This window comes from Taudactylus pleione, unplaced genomic scaffold (assembly GCF_031769625.1).
Source record: "Taudactylus pleione unplaced genomic scaffold, aTauple2 ptg000292l, whole genome shotgun sequence".
NCBI classification, from domain to species: domain Eukaryota; kingdom Metazoa; phylum Chordata; class Amphibia; order Anura; family Myobatrachidae; genus Taudactylus; species Taudactylus pleione.
The window spans coordinates 773,474-791,701 of record NW_028284694.1 but is presented as its reverse complement, the minus strand read 5'-3'; the positions used below and the strand labels follow the sequence as shown (position 1 = coordinate 791,701).

At 45.8% G+C, this 18,228-nt stretch overlaps 1 protein-coding gene across 1 annotated transcript in view; it reads left to right on the top strand.

Moving 5' to 3' along the window:
* Positions 1–17,477, top strand: part of SFRP5 (secreted frizzled related protein 5) — a 171,619-nt gene extending 154,142 nt beyond the window's left edge. Inside the window, exon 3 of the mRNA XM_088482769.1 lies at positions 16,641–17,477. Coding sequence (XP_088338895.1) covers positions 16,641–16,993 — 353 coding nt within the window. The 3' untranslated portion in view covers positions 16,994–17,477. The remainder of the gene's footprint in view (positions 1–16,640) is intronic.
* Positions 17,478–18,228: the final 751 nt, after the last annotated feature.

Genomic DNA, 18,228 nt, shown 5'->3' with positions numbered 1-18,228 from the left:
AGGTTTTGTGTTACCTTGCAGTGCTGCTTTAAATTGGACTGTTACCTTGAGGAAATCTCGGCAGATTCAGAATCCTGCACCTTTGTACATTTAGCCCTGAATGTCAAATCAAAGTCTGATATCACTAGAAAATGCCCCTTTCTGTGGTACAAATTTTTGTGCTATTCCCCTTCAGTACTGCTCCTTTAGTCTATGGTATAAACATTTTATGAGGGGACACGGGGCCGGTCTTATTACATATCATACTTGCCTACCCTCCCGATTTGGTCGGGAGCCTCCCGAAAATCGGGTGCCGCTCCCGACCTCCCGGGAAGGCAGGCAATTCTCCCGGCTGCCGCCCACCCCTCCTGTCCCCCCTGCAATAACCCCTGGAACCCCTGCAGTGGGGGGGGCGGTGACGCGATTCGCGGCATTTTGGCCCCGCCCCCTGCTTCACAATGCCTATTTTATCAGCATTGTGTAGCGGGGGTGGGGCCAAACAGATTCGACCGCGTGACCCTGCCCCCGCCACGCCCACAAGTGATGTCACCTGCCCAGCCACTCCCCCTTGTCCCGGCCACACACACCCCCGTCCTGCCGATCTGGCTGCTCCCTCCCGGAAGGAGCAGCCAGAAAGTCGGCAGGTATGTTACATATATGTGTTTTACACTGACCCAAGTGAGCCTAGAAATGTGTTTCTCCACTGAACTGTGGCTGGAAAGCACAAAATGCGTCCCATTAACAGCACAGGATGAGCCCCGGACTCCGCCAGCTCCCAGCTGGTACAAATATCCAGTCTTTTTCTGGAATGTAAATGGGCAAATGCACTCCTATGTACAGCAAGGATGGGTCCTGTGCATGCACCCCCTCCACCTCTTATCTAATTTCAATAATCTCGCTCAGCAGAATGAAATATCCTTTATATAACTCTGGGCACCGGTTCTATCCTCTAAAATCACCATCTCACTCTGCAAGCTCTGTAAATACAGCTTCTTAAAAAGTAATATTTGCATTTTATTCTGAATGATTACTATTACAGAGTCATAGGTCACCTTGCACAGAAAACCTTTGTTCATCTGTATATCTAAATGCCGTTATTACCGGGCAGCTACTGTATATTTCTGGGGTTGGAGCTGAGGGCGAGAGGCTTTTTTAGATATAAAAGTGACTTGTACGTAGCTGTGAATAGCGCCATGCCTGTTTTTACACTGGAGTGCCCATTGGTGTAGTAAAGTACGAGACTAAGGGGTCTAGTTACTAAGCAGTGTTAGGAGACAGAGCGAAAAGTGATAAGGTGCCAGCCAATCAGCTCCCAACTGTCATTTTTCAAACACAGCCTGTGAGATGGCAGTTGGGAGCTGATTGGCTGGCACTGTGGGGCCTATTCATCAACACTAAATTAATGTTTTTAAGGACATCTTCCTTAAATAACGTTATTTTAGTATTTATGAAGCCACTTTGCACAGGAGATATCACAGATATCTCCTTGCTAAGTCCCCCTGTGTTAATTTCCACACTCCCCATACATTAGTACATTAGTATGGGCATGTGGAAATTATGGTACTCGTCAAATTCCGAAAATTATGAATTTTCGGAATTTGATGGAGGTACTATCCGCCACTGTGAGGTGGCGAATAGCAGGTGAAACTTACCTGCTTCCAGCTGGACAGGTCCCCCGACGTCTCCTTCCGGCGCTCTGGTGCGTCCTCTGACTGGTCGGACACTGTGTTCTCCCAGCAGAACACAATAAAGATTAGAAAAAAAAAAACTTTTTTTTTTATTCTAATCTGTAATGTGATCTGCTGGGAGACCATGTGACAGACCAGCAGGAAGGATCTGGAGACTGCTGCACGGACAGATAAGTGCGGGACGGGGGGGAGGTGAGCGGGGGGGAGGAGGGGCAGGTGAGCGGAGGGGGGGACACAAATTTACCGCATGTGTAACAGCGCATGCACAGAACGGATTCTAGCTGCAGTAAGTTAGTGTAGACAGGGATAACTATTTCCTGAAAAGCTGTCATTGCAAAAATGACAGCTTTTCGGAATAGATAGTTATAGGGAGGAGGAATGATGAATTCCTCTGGCAATTAGGTAGAACTCCATGCGAGTTCTAAACCTAATTACCTCCAGGGAAATTTTAGTAATGATGAATAGGCCCCCTTATCACAGACTTATCACTTTTCACTCTGTCTCCTAACACTGCTTAGTAAATAGACCCTTAAATATCAAAACGGTGACGACTGCGGAGGTGAAACATGTTGCCCCGGCTGTGGGAGTCATACTTGATTACTCTCCCAGAGGGCCTCATTCAGAGGTGAACGATTTGTCAATGTCAGATGCAAGTGGCCAATTTTTTCAGTTTGCGCATGCGTCCAAGTTGCACTGCGCACTCCTTCCGATGGTCGCCGCCAGGGGACGCAGAACGAGTTTGGACGTAAAGAAATGCAATTTGAGTTACTGCAGGTGCCACTTTCCCTGAGGTCTATGTACAGTATTTGCAGTAGAGTGATCACCGACAAAATGGTAGAGACGCCATGTTTCTGTAGATTAATGTGTACACAATATATTCTGTGCATGCATCAGCAAGAGAGGGAGTGGCCCACATAGAGGCTACACGCGGGTCCCTTCCTCTCTTAATTCACCCCTGCTACTTAGGACATTATGGGGTATAAGTGACAGGTATTTTCGCCAGAAATGGATCGTCTTCTATCTGGTAAAATGCAAATATAATCTAGGGAAAGTTTGAAGGAATTTTTTGTTATTTAAATATTTTTTTTAAAATGAAAATACAGGTTGAGTCTCCCATATCCAAAATGTTTGGGACCAGGGGTATTTTGGATTACGGAATATTCCGTATTTTGGAATATTTGCATACCATAATGAGATATCTTGGGAATAGGACCCAAATAAACACACAGAATGCATTTATGTGTTATATACACCTTATACACACACAGTGGCGTCACAAGGGGGGTGCGGGGGGTGCGGTCCGCACTCGGGTGTCACCCGCCGAGGGGTGACACCGAAGTGCAGACTCCCCCTCTGGTGACAGGAGCCGGGTGCTGCACTGTAGAATTACGTGCAGCACTCGGCTCCTGTCACAGTGAAGGAGCCAGCACTACAAACACACTGGTCCCCGGGGGCAGCCCGCACCTCCTGGACCCCCCCGGAGACGATAAAACTAGGGTTCGGGTGCGCGGCCCCGCCCCCACATGTGAGGCCCTGCCCACTTGTCATGAGGCCCCACCCCTTTCCCCGACGCGCGCGGGTACGCCGCGCTCCTGCTTGTACACCCGCACCGGGTGCAACTAAAGGTGAGGACGCCACTGTACACACAGCCTGCAGGTACTTTTATACAATATATTCAATAATTTTGTGGCTCAAACAGTTTGTGTACATTCATGAAAATTCATTTATGTTTCATATACACCTTATATAGAGAGCCTGCAGTTAATTTTATACAATATTTTTAATAATGTGTGCCTTAGACAAAGTTTGTGTACATTGAACCATCAAAAATCAAAAGGTTTCATTATGTCAGTCATGCCAAAATAATTCTGTATTTCGGAATATTCCGTATTTCGGAATATTTGGATATGGGAGACTCAACCTGTGTTATATATTTATGGGGGGTACACTCCTTGTGGCTTGGGAAAAGGGGGTAGGCCCCGTGTGGTTTTGCAGGGGCCCCAAAACTTAGTTGCCCTGGTGCCCCTACAAGCTTTAATCTGGCCAGGCCCTCACTGCACAATGCCCAGATTTCAATTTGAAGTGTGTCCCCCTGCACCAGCTGCAGGGATCTGTGTGGGGGTGCTGGGGGATTCATGGGTATGCGGGCAGCTGGCAGCCGGCCGGGAGACTTGCCGGGAGACTTGCCCACTTTTCCGGGCGGCCAGGAACGCCACACGATTTCCGGGAGCTGACTGTCCATTCCGGGACAGTAGGCAAGTATGGCTATAAGCATCAATAGCGAACTACAGTAATTCCATCGCTGATTATCAATAATAAATAGGCCCATTAGGGTTACAACTCTGACCAGGCACAAATCAAACGTAAGTGTCATGTACGTCCCAAATGTGTTTCGCCAAGTGAGAAAATGCTAATTTCACTTTTGCAAAACATAAAAACAATATTGAAAATCAATTAAGAAATCAAGAAAAAGGCACCACAAATTTTAAAAACAAAATTCATACAGTGCCTGGTAACATTGGCAAATAAAAAGTCAATGATAACACACAACTGAAAATGCATTGTATACTGGGTTGCTTTAAAATCTTATTGATAGCTAGGTAAGTGTACATTATTGTCGTCTGTAAACGTAAAATGTTATACTCTGATTGTCTCCATGCTACACCGGGACAGAAAGTGTTACAAAATACTCCAGTGCTCCTACTGAATCAGTCATAATTGAAATATTTTGTTATAGTGTGTTTAAGTTACTTTTAATAAAATTTGCTATTTTAACTTCTATGAAAAACAGGATCATTACAGTTCTGAGAGAGTACAGACCCCATCCTTAAGTTTGATCAATGATAAGTTTTAGCTGGATTGTTTTCTAGCGGTGTTGAGCGGCCTGGTACGTTTCATGTACTTCAAAGTATGTTGTAAACATGAGTTATCTATGGAAAGCCTGATATCCTTGCCTAATTTACCTTTGAAACTCTTGTATCCAACCATAGACATGTTCCAGTCTATCATTCCTGCCCAATCATGTCAATACTGTACATCTTATCAATGCACTACATTACAATGAATCCTGATAGAGAAGGACAATCACAGAACTATGCATGGGGAAAGCTGTGGAATCTAACTTATACTTCTCAAACTTGTAGCATCTTATCTGGCGGTAAATGATGTTACATGAATTGTTTTCGGCAGGTGACGTGTTCTGTTGACCTTTGTGTATGGAGAGGAGGGTAGACAGGAGATTACGAAATGACTTCAGCTATTGAATTAGGGCCTGATTCAGAGCCGCTCGTAAGCGGCCGCTCGTTCGTTCCGAGCGATGTTTGCCCAACTGCGCAAGCGTACGGATCGTAATACGCATGCGCGAACCAGTCAGTGCGGACGAAAATCGTTTGTTCGCTAAATAGCGAATGCCTGCTATTTTGAGTGACATGAGGAGGCGTATGTGGGTGGTAACATGGGAAGGTGCTTGAAAACGGGGAGTGGAGATCCGAACGCAGGCGTGCTTAAAGGTCAAAACGGGCGTTTTATGGGTGTGCATAATTAATACAGCAACGTCATTGACCACGTCACTGGGTTATTTTATAGTCAGAAATGCTCGCAAGATTGTGGTAGCAAAATCCAACCACAAGAATAGCGAGCAGTTCATACGCTGGTCGATGTACTCGATTAATCTAATACATAGCAGACATGACGTAGGATGCGAGCGGCCAGGGGGCGTATTTTTTCAAAAAACGACCGCAAGTTTTGTTCGCTCGTTCAGACATAGAGGCGTGAACAGACCGCAAAGAGCGAACGGTTCATTTGAATAGCCACCCCTATTTTCTGGACGAACGACCGCAAATAGCGTCCGGCTCTGAATCAGGCCCTTAGCTCACAGGTTCTCAAACTCGGTCCTCAGGACCCCAAACAGTGCATGTTTTTCAGGTTTCCTCACAGAGTCACAAATGATATAATTAGCTCTGCCAGTGGAACTTTTAAAATGTGTCAGTAAGTAATGAATACACCTGTGCACCTGCTGGGTGACCTGGAAAACGAGAACTGTGTGTGGTCCTGAGGACCGAGTTTTGGATCTGTATCTCCGACAAGGTTTTGGATCTGGATTTTTTAAAATAAAAAATAGATAAAAAGTTTTAAAAACAGCTAAAATCATGTAATTTATGCAATCCAAAACCCGAAATTCGGATTTAAAATCCGAATTCCGAACCGCAAAAAGATCAGAACCGCGACCCGGATTTACTCGGATCTCCTCAGGAGATTAGATTCGCGACTCGGATTTACCCAGATTCATGAAATTCGGGTGGATTGGGAATTTCTGGAGAACCAAACCGCACATCTCTAGTTTACTACTGAACACCAGGGGTTTATATTTACTAAAGTGCACGTTTTTAGAAGTGGAGTTGTTGTCCATAGCAACCAATCAGATTCTAATTATTATTTATCTAGCACCTTCTAGAAGATAATAGCTAGAATTTGATTGATCGCTATGGGCAACGGCTCCACTTGTAAAATCTGCTTACACAATGTAGCTGGTATTACACGTGTATAACACTCTTTAGTCGATCTCCATCAAGTAATGAACTCCAGCAATTAATATGTAGAGAAAATGGATAAAACAGAATCTAGTGCATTGACATTTAAAAAGAATTTAATGCACACATATCAATAACTATATAATACAATGGCAATAAATGTGCAATAAAAGAAGTCAGCTCAGAATGAGTGGGGATCCAGAGGGCAGGGCCGTTGAGAGTGGCCACGGGCCCATGTACTGTGGGCCTGATTCAGAGCCGCTCGTAAGCGGCCGCTCGTTCGTTCCGAGCGATGTTCGCACAACTGCGCATGTGTACGGCTCGTAATACGCATACGCGAACCAGGCAGTGCGGTCGAAATTCATGTGCTCGCAAAATAGCGAATGCCTGATAATTTGAGTGACAGGAGGAGGCGTTTGTGGGTGGTAACAGGGGAAGGTGCTTGAAAACGGGGAGTGGAGATCCGAACGCAGGCGTGCCAAAAGGTCAAAACGGGCGTTTTATGGGTGTGCATAATTAACAAAGCAGCGTCATCGACCACGTCACTTGGTTGTTTCTTAGCCCGAACTGCTCGCATGATTACGGTAGGAAAATCCAACCACAAGCATTGCGAGCAGTTCATACGCCTTTCGATGTACTCGATTAATCAAATAAATAGCGGAGATGACGTAGGATGCTAGCGGCCAGGAGGCGTTTTTTACAAAATAGCGAGCGCATATTTCGTTCGCTCGTTCAGACATAGAGGCGTCAACAGACCGCAATGAGCGAGCGCTCTATTTAAATATCCGGCCCCTTTTTCTGAACGAGCGAGCGCAAATAGCATCCGGCTCTGAATCAGGCCCTGTATTCGTTACTTGTATAACTGGCATACTTTTGCATTTTGTATTTGAATAAATGAAAGCACCCAGGCTACCTGCGACTGTCCCACTTTTTTGTGCAAGTGAACTGATGCATGCAGTGTACATACCTGTTACGTATGTACAGTGGGGGATACATACTGTATGTTATTACAACGGTGAGAATGTCAACACTCATGATGTCCACTACATAATGTCATCAGGTACTCCATGACGACAGAATACACGTTGACATATTCTACTGTATGTCAGCAACATGTCGACATTGACAAAAAGTCAGCATCTTCACAATATCAACCACTAACCCTAATTCTAACCCTAATGATTTTATTGTTGTCATTTGGCTATATAGACATGTCATAGGTTGACATTTTGGACGTGTTGAATGTCGTCATTAACCACACCAACATAGTAGAATTCAACATTCTGGTGTCGACATTATTACCGTTTACATTGTCAGCGCAGACATGCTAACTACATCATTACAGTGGATGCATCAGCTACACATGAATACTGCGGAGAGCGCTTTCCGTCGTCAGAGCCGGAACAGGGCACAATTGCACCTTGTGCCAGCCCCGCTCCCATAGTGCATGACGTCATGATGTCGCGCGCATGGCGCAATTATGTTGCACAGAAGAGGGTGTGGTCGGCAACTCTGGTAAGTGTAGCGCTGACCGGGCGTCCTCGGGACGATCGTCTGCATATACTGTGCAGGGTGCCTGTCTGGAGCATCCATAGGATGCTGTGCAGGTGCCGCGGCAGGACCGGTCCAGGCACCCTGCTAGCCAGGAGCAAGGGTCTTGTGGCGGCAATGGTGTCTCTGCCTCTAGCTAGTTATGGCCATGTCCGTCGTTATAAAGCAACTGTGTTCTCTGCAGCTGCACCATCTGACAGGCATTACAGCCGCCGTCAGACTACGCCAACAATATTGTTAGTCTTTGCTCAGAGAGCGCATATTGCATTCAGCACGGGAGGTCTGTCAGCAGCCTGGTTCATGGAATATGGAAACCTGAAAAAAAAAATCTAAAAATCCCAGCATTCATGAAACTAAAATGTTTACTTACCATTTATAGTCAGTCTAAGACTCAGGAAGCTATCACCTTCAGTACTGGAGCTGTGAGGGGAGAAAAGGAATTTGGCTGAATGTGTGTTTCAAACTGAAGAGAAGTTTACCTCCACATTCCAACTATGATATGAGTGCAGTCTTTACTAATATCAGTTGGAGAACTGCTCTGGCAGCAGGCATGGAAGGTAAGGGCTAGGTGTAGCGATTACAGACCACACATTCATTCCTCCTCCTATGCCACCAGGATGGATGAATGTGAGTGGAATTGTGATGAATAGGACGGCGAGTATTTTGGATCGGCCGTTCGTGTGTGTGTGTGTTGTGTCCAGCTGGCCTGGATCAGTCTGGGATCTCACAACGGCACAAGTGTATTGGCGTGTCAGCACTGAAGATCAGGTTATTAAAGATACAGGTAATGAAAGCGAGACTTTATGCAGTATGGAGCCATAAATGTCAATACGCCTCATAGTATGCCCGAGCTCTAGCACGTCAGCCAATCACATACTAGGATTTCAAGAAGTCTTTTTAAAACATATTTATCCAATATATTTTAATTGTTTTTTTTAGACAAAATGTCCATCTGGATGCACACTTACAGTGGAACTAAACCCCACAAATAACTGAATATGTTTTTACAGGAAATAGAGAAGGGTCAGCGGTACCCAGAGCCAGATTAAAGGAGGGGGCATAAGGGCAAAGTCCCCCGGTCTGCACTGTGCAGTCTTGTGCATTTCCTAAGGGCCGGGTGAGTAGGGCCAGACCTAACGAAAAGTAGGGTTGGGCTGGATAAACAAGTGGGGGCAGTGCTGACAAGAGGGGGAGCAGTTTGGGTGGGCCCCCCGTCTTAAGTGCCCTGAGCCCAACAAAGGCTTTATGCCGCCTTTGTGGTACCATTTCATTTCTCAGTGAATGCCAGGAAAGTTCTCGTTGCAGGAGACAATAACTCAGAAGTTGCTGCTAATTGGAGCTATATTTATGTAGACCAGTGGCTTAGCATCTGGAGATCATAGTGGTCGCACCTGTCAGATCGTGCCCCAGAGGAGATGCCTGGACTGTGACCCCATTTGCTTACCTGTGTTAGTGACAACACTGGGCATTCTTTAAGGGAACTACACTGTCCCCACACATTGGCATCTGGACTCCTCTCCCCCACTTTTTAGGAATGGAGTAGACCTGGTGGTGTGGTGGATCCACTGCTGCCCAAGCTTCAACATGATTGTGTGGAGGTACTGGACCCATTAAGGGATATGGCCATCCGATGATAGAAAGATGCTTATTGCTCTGTATTACCATGGAAACGGGAGGTAATGAGCACATTATAAAACTAAGGACCTCATTCAGAGCCGGACGCTATTTGGGCCTGCTCGTTCAGAAAAAAGGGGTGGCTATTCAAATGAACCCTTTCGCTCTTTGCGGTCTGTTCACGCCTCTAGGTCTGAATGAGCGAACAAAACATGCGGACGTTTTTTGGAAAACTACGCCCCCTGGCCGCTCGCATCCTACGTCCTATTTATTAGATTAATCGAGTACATCGACCAGCATATGAACTGCTTGCTATTCTTGTGGTTGGTTTTTCCTACCGCAATCTTGCGAGCAGTTCTGACTATAAAATAACCCAGTGACGTGGTCAATGACGCTGCTGTATTAATTATGCACACCCATAAAACGCCCGTTTTGACCTTTAAGCACGCCTGCGTTCGGATCTCCACTCCCCGTTTTCAAGCACCTTCCCCTGTTACCACCCACATACGCCTCCTCCTGTCACTCAAAATAGCAGGCATTCGCTATTTAGCGAACAAACGATTTTCGGCCACACTGACTGGTTCGCGCATGCGTATTACGATCCGTACGCATGCGCAGTTGTGCAAACATCGCTCGGAATGAACGAGCGGCCGCTTACGAGTGGCTCTGAATCAGGCCCTAAGTCTGTGCCTGAAACATGCGGAAATGTCAGACATACGTTCCATATTGATTTAGCAAAGGTATAAAGCAGGTGATATCTGAGATATATCTTGCTTTGCAAGCGACGGCAGCAGGGGCGTATCTATAATGGGTGCAGGGTGTGCGAGGAACACGGGCCCCTGGGTCCATGGGGGCCCCACACCGCACACTGTGCACCCATAATATTACTTACTTCTCCGGAGTCCGACTTCAGCGCGGGGGTCCGGTGCTGTAAAACGACTGGATAATGGTCGCGGTGGCCATTTTCCTGTCATTTGCGCATGCGCAGTACAGGGAAAATGGCCGCCATGGCCATTTTCCCGGTGCCTTGTGCACACACTATAGACTCTGGGCACACTCTAGTGCCCAGAGTCTATAACTAGGGCGCTGGTCGCGCACAGTTCAGTGCGATGCCGGGCGGAGAGGAGGGGGCTCGTGTCGGAGAGTGCACACGGGCCCCCTCCTCTCTAGAAACGCCCTTGGATGGCAGTATAGAAAATGATGGGGATGGCTGTTCAACAAACCTCCAATAGCTAATGTCATCTTCAGATGTCGTTAGCTCCCTTACCCCCAATAGAGCAGCCCGGCTGGAGAGGGATCTAGCGTGGGCTGGGACTGACCGCAAAGCCCATTGCAACGTTTCTGTTGTGCATGTGTACATAAGCTATCACTTTACTTCTTACTCATCACAGTGTTGGGCTTATATTGGAGCCTGTGCCCCAGTGACTGCCGGATACATAATCCCAGAAACATTCCATGATATGCGGAATAAAGGTAATAGGGAAGATATGGGGGTTGTGTCTCAGCAATGAGGCGAATCTCTATCGGTGGGGGAAGAGGTCATGTATGTATGTATGCGAAGGGTGGCGGGATGTATTGCACCCCATATATGACATCTATGCAGCCATTACTTAACACAGGTGTTACACTGTTCATTTAGAGACAGTTAAGTAAGGGAAAGTAAGAACATCTTTAAAAACTATATATACAAAAAAAAAAAAATATATATATATATATATATACATATAGTGATAAAGGCATACATGCCTACCCTCCCGGAATTCGCGGGAGGCTCTCGATTTTTTAGGTAACCCCCTGCACCCCCAGAAGGGTAGGTACTTCTCCCGCATTCTGCCCAATTCCTAGTTAAGTGGGCAGAATTTCCGTGGTGATCGCGGGTCTCCATGCAGGGGGTGGGGCTTAATTTAAATGAGGGGTGGAGCCAAATGACGCAAATCATGAATAATCACATCATTTGGCTCCACCTCTTATTTAAATTTTAGCCAATCACAGCATTTTGCCACGAGGGGGTTGGGGCTTAATGACGCAAATCATCAGGCCCTGCCCCCGTCACCACCCTCCTGATTGTCTTACCCAGGCATCTCCCAGGAAAAGAAATATAAAGGTAGGCAAGTATGGATAAAGGGTCTGGGGAAGTTATTGATAGGATGTACATATGTCCCAGGTTCTTAACATCTGTGTGATTATCATTAGGTATTGAGCAACCTTGATTGCCGGAGCACCTGTGAAAGGCTGATAAAAGGTGTGTCAGTTTCCGTGGACAGTACAGTATCTCACTGCCTGGTGGGACAGTACAGTATCTCACTGCCTGGTGGGACAGTACAGTATCTCACTGCCTGGTGGGACAGTACAGTATCTCACTGCCTGGTGGGACAGTACAGTATCTCACTGCCTGGTGGGACAGTACAGTATCTCACTGCCTGGTGGGACAGTACAGTATCTCACTGCCTGGTGGAAAGGCTGGAGGCCTTCTGAGAGACACTGGTTTTGTTTGTGAGCTGGACAGTAGATTCTTCCACCCAAAGAAAGGGAACTTAATGTTAGCTAGAGCCGTACAGGCTAGGATTTTTTTTTATGCTTTGTTTATTTTATGCTGCCAAATAATATGAGCTGCGGTTACTTGTACCTAGGCACTGGACTGCTGGTCTGCTGGTGTACTATTGACTGGCTGCCGCAGGTTTACCCCAGGAGACAGCACACCTGAACATGATCTTGTGACAATATATATATATGGAAAACATCCAAAAATTGGATTTTCAAAAACATTTAAAAAAACAAAAATGAAGACAATTCCATAGGAACAGCTGTTGTGGAAGGACACTGCCTCCTTATGTTTGCAATTAATGGTTTCACACTACTGAGTGTAAAAGGCGAGCTGACTGCCAACGTGGGCCAAAGCTACAAGGCTTTAAGTGAATAAACTAATAAATGGGGAGAAAGTGGGAAGGGATCCAAAACTGTGGTCTACACGATAAAATGTGTATTTTTAAGTGGGATTTACTTAATGTTATGTTTCCATAAATCTTTGGTAAAACATGCCCAGCTGGCAGGGAAGACAAACCACCGACATGAACTTTCTACCATCATTTCATGTGTTCACTTATCTCAGAGGTAAAAAAAACAAAAAGCACCAGAGAAGTCTGAGTCAGCCCCCTTGCATTGAAAAAACTATGCCTGTTAAACTTAAAGACAAAAGCCCAAATACTATAATAGGTTGCAATTTGCTGGTTCCGGTGTGATTTTTGATCTGTGGTTCCCAAACTTTCTTGAAGTTTCAGTATTTTTTCCCCCTAGGTGAAAACTAGCAATTCTGAAAACATTATGAAATAAAGGCACTGATTCAGACCCACTCGCGAGCGGCTGTCCGCTCGCAAGTGGGTCGATGGTCTGCACTGCGCATGCGCACGACGGAGGGAGCTCCGTCGTGCGCATGCGCGAGACGCGACGAGCGAAGGACTTTCCTTCGCTCGTAGTGTCTGATCAAAGGGGGCGTGACGTCGATGTTGATTGACAGCACGCCCCCTTTGGTGGGCGTGCCGGGGGCGTGCCTGCCAGACGGAGGCGTTCCCAAGGGAACGCCTACCGTCTGAAGCCGGCCCCACTGACATCACTAGTGATGTCAGTGGGAGTGATTTTGGCTCTGATAGAGCCAAAATCACTCCTGGCCTTGCAGTTGAGAAACTCACCAGCAGGCTTCTGCTCGCAGTGGCGATGGTCACCATCATCCTGCACGCTCGTATATGCTGTGGGTGGTGACCCACAGCTATACGAGCGTCCAGGAGGACGCTCCATATTTATGGAGGTGGGCCCTGATTCAGAGCGAGCGCTCTGGTCAGAGCGTCCGGCTCTGAATCAGGGCCAAAGTACCTTGTGCTTACCTGTCATCCTTAGGTACAGTTATGTGGTGCAGGAAAGGGTTGGTCTTCTGCTTTTCCACATATTTTATAATCGGCAGCCGCCAGCACTGATTTTGCCTATCACAAAAGCCATAAATAATTGTATTTGATTCTGGATCATCAACCCACGGCACATCAGTTTTGCTACCACTGGCCTAGATTTAAAAGGGAAATTAGTTTTAAGGCAAAAACAACTCGGTTTTATTTTAAAACGAATTTGCCGCTTTAAATCTACCAACGATCTTGCCGAAATCATGCCAGGACCACGGTGTATTTACATATGGGCCAAAACCTTGTCTTTTAAAACAACAAAGTTTGTTTCTAAACTCCCTGCAGCTTAGGGTGGTAGGCAGTGGCGTAACTAGAGGGGTTGGGCAGGGCTTGTGCCCTGGACGCCGTCGGACCGGTCCAAGTCCATTTCAGTTAGTGTAGTGCTGACTGCAGTGAGTGCGGTCTGCACTACACAGCAAAACAAATACACCGTCGCGTAATACAAGTCTACTACCCGGAAGCAGTGTATTTGTTTTAGCAGCCAATGAGAGTCAGACAGACTCTCATTGGCTGCTGCACCCACGGCTGTAGCCGGGCCGGAGCTGACTCATGAGCTCCGCCTTCCGGCTCCTGCAGTGGGTGAAGGTAGATAAGTTATGACGTCTCTCCCATAGTGCCGAGCGGGCCGGGAGGACGGAGGAGCGGGTGGTGGCAGGTGCAGAAGTTGGGATTCAAGTAAGTATTGTTTTTTGTTGTTGTCTTTGTATATGTAAGGGGCACTACATAATGTGGACCACTACAGGGGGCACTGTATAAAGGGCACTAGTGGGGGCACTGTAAAAGGGGGACCACTACTGGGGGCACTGTATAAGGGGCACCACTATGTACAATATTAGAATACAACTAATATTGTCTTTTACATGGGGACTATAGGTCCCAGCAAGCCTCCCCTGCATGCCGATACTTGCATATACTTGTGTATACACATACAGCTCTTCTCCACAAGAGACAGGACCTACAAGGTTCCCTACACTTGTAGGGCCGCCAGTCAATCAGTGGCTGCTACTATGGTAACCAACCGCTCATTGGCTGTGAGTGGCCTGGCTGTCAATCAACAGCCAGCCGCTGATAGCCATGGCTACATGCCCATCCCACTCCCTTACTGTACTTTACCTGAGTTTGCATACCCATTCTAGCACCGATACTGGCCCCCTAGTCGTACAGTACATAGCCACAGTTTTTACCTTGAAGGCTAGAAAGGGGATCCATACAAAAGGGAGTTTTATCCCAGTCACAGAGAGGGTATTGAAAGACTCCCATCCAGCCACACCTCTGTGGCCCCTCGGAGGCAGTTCATCCATCCATACTGTGCATGCTTATGCTCCCACTAGTTGCTGTATGAAATGAATAGGAATTGTTCTTTGGCTCTAGAGAGATAATCAATGGGCGATTGTGTGACTTAACAAATTACTTTTATGAAAAATGCAAACCTACGATGCGCTGATAATTCGTACTGTGTGCTATATAATGCAACTTATATTTAGCCTCAGTCTATAATGTTTCTGTGAGTTCAGAAATATATAGATTATATAAATATAAATTCAAATATTTCTATCAAGCCTTCGAAATATTAAATTGGTGCCTATTACTTTTTGCATAGTTATTATTTACATGTTTATGCTTGAAATTATTAGCAATCACTCTACTGGCATTTACAGATCAGATTCCAGATAATAGCCCATTGAATGCAGAGGTTGGACACATATAGACACAAGTTTATGGACGGTATATATATATATGCTGGGATCAAAGTAACAGAGAGCAAAGAAACCTTACTTGGAGGTCTATTCATTTTCGTGGCTGATCATCCTCCCATATAATTTAATATCAAACTCACCACAAGCTGAGATGGTGGATACTAAAATAATGGACCGATTCAATATCACTCCGGTGTGGGGATATGCTTCTCCAAAGAGCAGCTGTCCCCGTGACACTTACCATAGCTCATTCCGGCAGATTTTTACAATCCTGGGACAGAGCTGGCAGTGTTTGTGCGCATGCACGAACTGCCGGAGGGAACGCAGTGCCGGAGGGGGTGGAGATCGGATCCCTCTTCACCACCAGGACCTCCATCCGATACTGTAGAAAGGAATGAGGCACGGGAAACCAACACCATCTACAGATGGCGTAGGTTCACAAAGGCAAACTCGCAAACTCTTCCACATATTTAAAGGGCGTAAGTGATCATGGATAGTCTATACTTGCCAACTTTTTTCATCTCTTCTCCAGTAGATGCCCAGAGAGGAGATGCAACTGGCTACTTCGGGAGTGACGGGCTCTCATGTCATTATGCCCTGCCCTGGCATAATGTTGCAATTCCCGGGTCCGTGGGGAGGGGGGCAGGAATAACTGATGTTTTTTCGCTTAATTTTACTCCCTCCCCTTCCATTCAGACTCCAATTCCCATTTTTATCTGCCCGTTTCACTAGGATCCGAAAATTCAGGAGCCTCCGGCAATTTCCGCTGTAGTAGGCAAGTATGAAATGGGCTCCTTGAACTTTCAGCTAAGTAGGCCAATTAATTTCAGCCCGTACACATCAAGCAAAGAAAAGAGGTAGAGACCATTCCATTGGAAAAGAAGTTCCAGATTATTACAATTTATCAGTTCAATGTCCACTTAAGACATGTGTGCATGTGAATGCTTGTTGTGCATTTATTAAAAATAAACTCATTAACATTTCTTTAGTACAGGGCACAATTCGGTCTTGGGCTTCCATGTGCATCTTTGTATTAAAAAAAAGTATATTTTTTTTTAATTGATCAACAATGAAAAGATGCTTTATTTTAGCAATAAAGCACTTTTTCTATATTGGTCACCCTTATCGTCATCCCGAGATTGCGATAGTGATCAGAAGATGTTGACACATTAATCTCTCTCCAAGCCGTAGTAAACCTCTTTGAAAATACCAACCAATTAGCTCCTAACTGTCTTTTTTCAAACACGGCCTGTAACATGGCAGTCGGGAGCTGACTGTTTGGTACTTTCTCTTGATACAAGGGGGATATATTTCAAACTATTGTGAGAGATTTAAGTGGAGAAGTTTATATAGCACAGTCTATAGGATGACTGAAAGAAGCTGATTGGTTACTGCTAAGGTCAACTTCTCAACTTTATCTCACTCGAAGATTTGATACATCTCCCCTACAGAATCTAATGACAATGAGAAAGCCTGGCCTTTGCTCTTGCGCCATATTGAGGCCCATGTATCATTTGCTTTCTTGTCGTGACTCCGAATAAATTGACGTTCTAGTAGATAAGGAAAATGAACAGAAACTCCAAAAAGTGTGCATTCGGCTCTCCAGCTCGACTGACTTGTGTATTTCTTTTTCAGTTCTGCGGATGCGGATTAAAGAGGTGAAGATCGAGAACGGAGACCGAAAGCTCATAGCCGCCCAAAAGAAGAAGAAAGTTCTAAAGGCTGGAAAACTGAAGAGGAAAGAATTCCGCAAGCTGGTCTTGTACATTAAGAACGCGGCAGGATGCCCTTGCCCACAACTTGACAACCTAAGTGGCAGCTTCCTGATTATGGGTCGGAAGGTGGACAATAAGCTTTTGCTCACCGCCATCCACAAGTGGGACAAGAAAAGTAAAGACATGAAGTACGCAGTGAACTTCATGTTCTCCTATCCATGTTCTGACACTACTTCTCATGGTACCAGCTCACACTTGGGATCCTTCCGCTAAAACCGATATCTAGAGAACTTTATCATGATGCCCTCACCCAGCCTTACCAAAATGGACTTTATATTTTAGCAATAGCAGTAACATAGCATACGCTGAGCTTAAAATACAATAAAGATTACTAGGGTAGTCATACTGAGCAATACAGCTGAGGGTGAAGAACGGGATGGTTACGAGATGGGAGATGGTAAATGGGGAGAGAGCGGACTGAGAAAGCAGAGCTTCATTTGAAGGATACAGTACGTTATAAAACACAAAGTTTGTGGCTTCAGAAAGGAACTGGAACAATACATTTATAAGTCTAATATTATCGCAGCTGTTGAAAGCAGTAGTTTATCATTCCCTTAGGCAACACGCATTAGGACCAGAGCCGCCACTGATAAAATAATATTAAACCATTTACAGTACAGGAGCGCTCGCTGATTTATGACCGGGCAGCAGCAGCAGCACTCTGTAGACTTATACGCTGTATGATGTGAAGTTAGAATGCCAGAAAACCTCTTCACATATATTATAAATATATATTGTTCCCACAAAGATATTTATATGATTTTTTTTTTTTATTAAGTTTTTCACTTCTATGGCACAATTCTACTGTGAAGAAAAAAAAAACATTTAAACTTAGCAGCAGGAAAGGTTTGCATATTTTGTAGATTAGTAAAAAAAAAGAAAAGAAAATTTATTTGGATGAAAGTTAAGCTGGCTGTAGACTGGCCGAGCCAGCCGCTTGTCATGACCTCCAGGCGATCAAATCTCTGTTAGATTTGTCATGGATCTGCTAGTGAGAGTCAAAGATGACCGTATTCATCAGGGGTGTGGAACCTTTTTTCTGCTGGGGGCCATTTTGATATATATAACATTATTTGTGGGCCCGATGCAGGCCATGCCCCCTCAGTGTGACATCACACAGGGGAGGGTCACGATCGCCAGTGATTACAGCAATGCCCGGAGCATCCTGAGGATGCTCCGGGGGGCTGTAAGGGCAGCGATGTGACCGTCTGAAGTATCATAAGGACGCTCCAGGCGGCACTGCTGCATAGATTCTGGCTGCAGGGTGACATTCTAGGCACCCTGCTAGCCAGATGAGGCTAGCTGAAAAAAGCCCCGAGGGCCAGACCAAATGATTCCGCGGGTCTTATACGGCCCCTGGGCCTGAGGTTCCCCATCCCAGGTATACATGGACATGGACCGCATCTACCGCTGACTGTAGCTAGGGTTCAGGAGCCTTATAAATGGTC